General features: G+C 40.2%; 1 protein-coding gene across 8 annotated transcripts in view; it reads left to right on the forward strand.

Moving 5' to 3' along the window:
* CPLANE1 (ciliogenesis and planar polarity effector complex subunit 1) overlaps positions 1–5,790 on the forward strand; it is an 88,322-nt gene extending 82,532 nt beyond the window's left edge. For 6 of the 8 annotated variants that reach the window (XM_075184231.1, XM_075184238.1, XM_075184236.1 and 3 more), the window contains 6 exons: positions 114–275; positions 782–900; positions 1,400–1,489; positions 2,257–2,397; positions 3,351–3,493; positions 4,968–5,790. In XM_075184231.1, coding sequence (XP_075040332.1) covers positions 114–275; positions 782–900; positions 1,400–1,489; positions 2,257–2,397; positions 3,351–3,493; positions 4,968–5,105 — 793 coding nt within the window. In that variant the 3' untranslated portion in view covers positions 5,106–5,790. The remainder of the gene's footprint in view (positions 1–113; positions 276–781; positions 901–1,399; positions 1,490–2,256; positions 2,398–3,350; positions 3,494–4,967) is intronic. The other 2 variants (XM_075184234.1, XM_075184237.1) reach the window with 2 other exon arrangements.
* The last annotated feature ends 210 nt before the right edge of the window (positions 5,791–6,000 follow it).

A 6,000-nucleotide genomic window follows, 5' to 3' on the forward strand; every position in this document is an offset into this window, starting at 1 on the left:
AGTACAATGTAACTTTTGCTTCTGCTTACAGAAAGTTCAGTATCAAATATATTCAGGTTAATCTAGGTAGAATTATGTTGCTGAATACTTGGTGTCTGCTCTGTCTTTCCCAGAACGCTGCTGTCTGAGCATCACACTTATCGGGTATCGGATGCCATTGGTCTCATGCAAGACATGTTATCGGAAGCCAAGCAGATCCCTTCTGCAAATCCCAAGCCCAGGATATCCGAAGCATCACTCTCCAAGCATCAGGGACCTCATTTGGCTCACAAAGGGTGAATTACCATGTCTTTTGTAATCTTTAAGAACATTAAATTATACTGTTCAAGAAATTGATATTGGTTCCTTAAGATCTGCTGTTATTGATGGTGATTGCGATATGACCGGCTCCATTTTCACAGCTTTCTAATGATGCCAGACGACCACCCTGATCACTTTATTAAACCATGTGCATAAAAACTCTGCATGCCAACCGCTAAGCACGGTGGCTCAGTGGCTAGCACTTCTGCCTTACAGCACTGGAATCATGAGTTCAATTCCCGACCATGCTCCAATTTCCTCCCACACTCCAAAAACATACTGGTAGGTTAATTGGCTGCTATTAAATTGACCCTTGTCTGTCTGTCTGTGTGTGTGTGTTAGGGAATTTAGACTGTAAGCTCCAATGGGGCAGGTACTGATGTAAGTGAGTTCAGCGTTGTGGAATTAGTGGCGCTATATAAATAAATGATGATATGTTCGCACAGTGAATTCTGATGTCCGTATAATTTTGCTGTTCCAGATCTCGCACTGCGATGCGCAGCTTATCTGCTGGCCAAGCTGAGAAACGTAGGTCAGCCTCCAAAGCTGCTCTTCCTCAGCCAAGGTCCATGTCAACTCCAGCATGGACACAGCCAAGAGGTAGGAATATGTTCCACGGATATTTTGTGGCTGCCAATGTAACCATCTTATTACTACATACCTCACGTTGCACATAACTCTATATAGTGGGATAACTGTAACTTGTTTAGTGAAGTTATAATGGTAGATAGAACTGTACTCCGATCTCGGCGTATCTTCTGAAATCCGTTAAATGGACATAGTTTATACGTAGCGGAACACAGAAGGCTCCTCCTGAAGTTAAGCGTTACACACGTAATAACCCCTCCCACTATTTAGGGTTGTTATGGTAATACATCCTGATTGGAGGTGCAATTTGTTTAATTAGTAATGTGTTCTACTCCGCTATTGGTGGACAATAATAATTCTCCATCTGTATATCAGTTCTTGTGGGTTACTGTAATTCTGTAGTTATAATAACAATGTAACTGGTGCAGGATCTCGCCATATTTTAGTTTCTGTTTATTGTGCAGTACTTTCTCTTACCACAATGCTCTTCCTGTTAATTGTTTTAATGCAGGAACAGCGTCATTTGTGCCTCCAAAAAGTAACTGGGAACCGAAAATCAAAACTCACCGTGTGCCCAGCTACTCTGCACATAGAAAATACGGTAATAGGCTATTTATCTAGTTTACACTGTGTCACGAGACGACTGGTGTGTGAACTACCGTGAATGAAGATTTGTTCACAATTATGCCTAATATTATGTTGAAACCTGGACTAAGGTTGTTTAAAGTGCAGCCGCCACCTATCCACAGCAGAGATTATGAAAACGTTAGTTCACGAACAAGTGACATTAATGAAATCCTTTACAAATTGATCCTCGAGGAGACTCGCCATGATTGATTCCGCTGTGGGTAGGTGACAGGACCGAGAGGTCTTCATCTCCTGCCTTCTTGCTGTGCTGTAGGCCCTCTCTAATACAAGCTAACTGAAAGGAATCAATAAATATTCTAGTAGAGTAGTTTCAATGAAAGATGACCCCTGATGAATTAAAAGAGTAATTACATTACATGTATTACTTTCTTTTAATTACAAAACTGTGATTTTATGTGGGAGTGAACGCTCACAGTGAATAATTTTAACAGATTTTGTAAAACCCGCCATATTCTTAACCTAATTTATAAGCCTACGCGAGAGCTCTGATTAATTGTGATCTTCTATAGACTCCTGTGCCTGTTATAATTAATCATTTCTGACTTTATTATTGAATACAACACAGGTGCCCACATATATTATTACACATATAGTAAATGCGAGAGTCCCAGGTGGGTAATTTCAGATCTGGTAATTGCTATTAATGTCTACCAAGAGCATTGTCATGTAATAAATGAGGACATGACTCTATACACTTTTTTTTTTACAAATTCTCTCTAGACCCATCTCTGCCGGGAGACCGCATGTCCCAGATTACGCGTCGGGGGATGCTGGCCGGAAGGAACAGGACAAATGTCCCCAGTAAAAGTACAAAACAAATCCTTAAAACCTCAGCAAGGCCATTAACGTCGCCCCGTCAAGGTATGAGTTGAATATAATCCTAATGAGCCTGATTCGTCAAGGCATGTACGTGAGCACAACGTGCGTTTGATTTAAAACGCACCTAAATGGGCTCTGCCCACTCCCGATTCAACAAGGGACGGATCTGAAGATTCGTGGGCTGATGAATCCGGGTGTAGATCTGCTCTACTCTACTAGACAAGACACCGCAGGATACGTCCAATGACTGTGTGGAATATAAATTTACATAAGAACACATAGGGAAATAAAGAAGATAGAATTAATGTCACCAGTTAATAATAAAGACATTAATGATACAACAGTAAACATAACATACATTTATTAGGATGTTGTTAATGTCTACTAAACATAAAATACATTTTTACAGTTGCTCTTCATTGCAAACACATGTTATATCATCCATACAAGACTGTCCTCACTAGTACTCAGGACTTAGACTGGTCCTGTAGCTGGAGCAAGAGATACGGCAGAAAAACAAGTAACTTTGAGCTGCGCAAAGCTTGATTCAGACGTGGCTCCGTGCGCTTGCGTTTGGCTCTCCCTTACTGTACATTTACTATGGCAAAACGCCCCTGCCCTATTCTCTCCCTGAAATCATAGGCCGTAGTAAGGGTCCTTTGCGCTTGCAAAATGGTCTGGATGTGGCTTTGTGCAGAGTGATGTTGCGTATGATACACTCAAAATCGACAGATATGTGCCTTGATGAATCAGTGCCTATGTTAATCTTGTAGTTTTCATTTGCAATGCATATATAATGTATGTTAATACTATGCAAATACAGTGTTTTCTATGTATTCTTTAATAATAATAAATGTTTTGTTCTATTATATTTATTTCCCAAAGAAGCTTTGTTCCTCACTTATTGAAAGCAGAGGGAACCATTTTTACCTAGCCTGGAGCTGCTTAGGTTAACGTGGTGCTATAATCAATGTTGTGTCTCTACTCCTGGACAGACCATAAAGGAACCAGTCCCCAGTCACCGCATAGAAGCTTCCCGCTAGAAGAAGCCTATGAGAGGGACAGTGTGAGCCCCTGGGAAATTCCTGATGAAATCAACAGAATATTAAACAGCAGTAGAAACTCAATCCAATCACAGGTACGAAACATAGTAAATGACTCACAACAGCTGACCCTGAGTTCACTGACAATCTTATATTGAGCACTTGTACGACCAATTCATTCTTAGAACAACACTATTTATTTTATCTTTTGAATGGTGTTACAGTGAACATGTTCTGACAAAAACTCGGCCATGGCTATTAGGGTTAAGCTCCATTCAATGGGAGTCAGGGCACTTAGAAAACTCCTCCTAATCGGTTATTATAAAAAAAACACTGCCCAACAATAGGAGCCATGTGCCATCGGCACAGGAGTTAAAGATCTTTTATATAATATTAAGGAATCCTTGCTGTACTGTCACTTAGCCTGGTCTCCCTGGTCACGGTGATGTTTCAGACTTCTCTGCTAGTGGCACTTGGTGCCATTCTCTCTCTGTCTTCCTACAGGTGTAGCACTGTCTATCACACATGTGAACAGTATACTTGCGGTCTATCTTGAGACATTAGCCTTGAAATATGATGTCTGTACTACTGCTTATCTATAGTTATCATTTAGGCTCCTTTGGGTTTCCCCAGAAGCACATGGAAAATTTGGGACACCATTGGTGACCCTCCCTCATGTCTTCTGAGCGGAACATTGTGTTGGTTGTATTTTGCCCTTCTTTAACTGCACTTTTCACCTACTCCTCTTATATAATACCCCTATAGACACTAAAGAATATCACCTACACAGCTATAAAGTGTCATTACTTTTAACTCTGGCAGCACGGTGGCTAAGGGGTTAGCACTTCTGCCTCACAGCGCTGGGGTCATGAGTTCAATTCCCAACCATGGCCCTAACTGTGTGGAGTTTGTATGTTCTCCCCGTGTTTGCGTGGGTTTCCTCCGGGTGATCCGGTTTCCTCCCACACTCCAAAAACATACAAGTAGGTTAATTGGCTGCTATCAAAATTGACCCTAGTCTCTCTCTCTCCCTCTGTCTGTCTGTGTGTATGTTAGGGAATTTCGATTGTAAGCTCCAATGGGGCAGGGACTGATGTGAATGAGCTCCCTGTACAGCGCTGTGGAATCAGTGGCGCTATATAAATAAATGGTGATGATGATGATGAACTCTGCTCTAATCTGAGTGATAAATGTTGATTTATATCTGTAGTGACCCTGCAGGTGATGATGATAATAGCACCTTACATCTCCCATGTTGACACCATATGGTAACAGAAGGGGCTATTTCTAATGTTCACGGCTGGGTTTGGGGAGAAATATGGCCCCGTTTATCTTATTCCCTACCCGTGGCCTGGTGTGATCAGTAATTAACATTTGTACCCAATTAGCAGAGTTGGGAGCTTTTATTGCTCCTCCCCACCCACGTTTGTTCTGGTTATATTTATCCAGCCTCTCTCACAACTATTGTCCTTTTTCGGCTTCATAAGGAAGTTTTTTCTTTTAAAATGCGAGTGTGTGATTTACATTTGTACTTATTAAATTATTTGTGCTCCCTTTATATATCTTAAGCAGAGGTCATTGCTAAATGGAGATGACATATCCCACAATCTTCATTTGGACAATTCATCAGATAGCACAGGCAGCATTCTCAGCAAGCTAGACTGGAAGGCAATAGAAGACATGGTGACCAGCGTCGGCAGTACATAACCTGCGCCCATCAGTGCCGAGTGCAGACCTATCACTATGCGCAGACTTCGACTTCTACACTCTTCTTGGTACAACTTTATTTTTGCTAGACCCCAATGAACTCTTAGTATTGCATTATTTGTACTTAATGTGCAGTGCAATCTTTGTGTCCTACATGTGATGAGATTTTTACAAAGGAAATTAAAGGTTTATTTTTCTAAAGAATCATTTAATTTTTCAAAATGTACAATGTGCTTTTTATTTATAGAAAGTAATTTATTCTATATTATTTTGTATTTTGGAAAGTTCACTGCTAAATAAAACTGAACCTATTGTATGTATTTCCATCTTTTGTTCATGGCTGCAGTGTACATATTGTAAAAATGTTGATTACACCTTTTATTGTGCCATTTATGTGATGTACATGTGTGTGTGACTGAGATCTAGATCATTTATGCCTTCCTCACGGTGTAAGTTAAAACTCTTTCTACCTCCTGTAATCCTTCTCCCTTATCACTTTTTTATTTATTCATATATTTTTGCACTAATTAGCAGACAACTTCAGCTTGTCTCCTGTAACATGGCAGGATTGTTGTTGTTTTTTTTTAACTCCACTCCAGTTGCACACTTTCATATCAAGAGTTCCTCATCTATACTGTTATATCTGTAAATGTCGTCACCAATAAACATTGTCCGATGTGATCAATGTGGTTCCAACGCACAAAAATATTTAATTGTAAAATATAACACAGTATAACTGATACATACATCCTGAAGTCTGTGGGGTGAGGTTGAAAGAAAAGTGATGATGTCGCAATGTACACAAAGATAACATGAAGATTGTTCTTCACTGGTTCAGGGTTTAAGATAGTCCAGTACAATGCAGGTCATAGGTCAGTTTAAATGATGTTTCTCC

This window comes from Mixophyes fleayi, chromosome 1 (assembly GCF_038048845.1).
Source record: "Mixophyes fleayi isolate aMixFle1 chromosome 1, aMixFle1.hap1, whole genome shotgun sequence".
NCBI classification, from domain to species: domain Eukaryota; kingdom Metazoa; phylum Chordata; class Amphibia; order Anura; family Limnodynastidae; genus Mixophyes; species Mixophyes fleayi.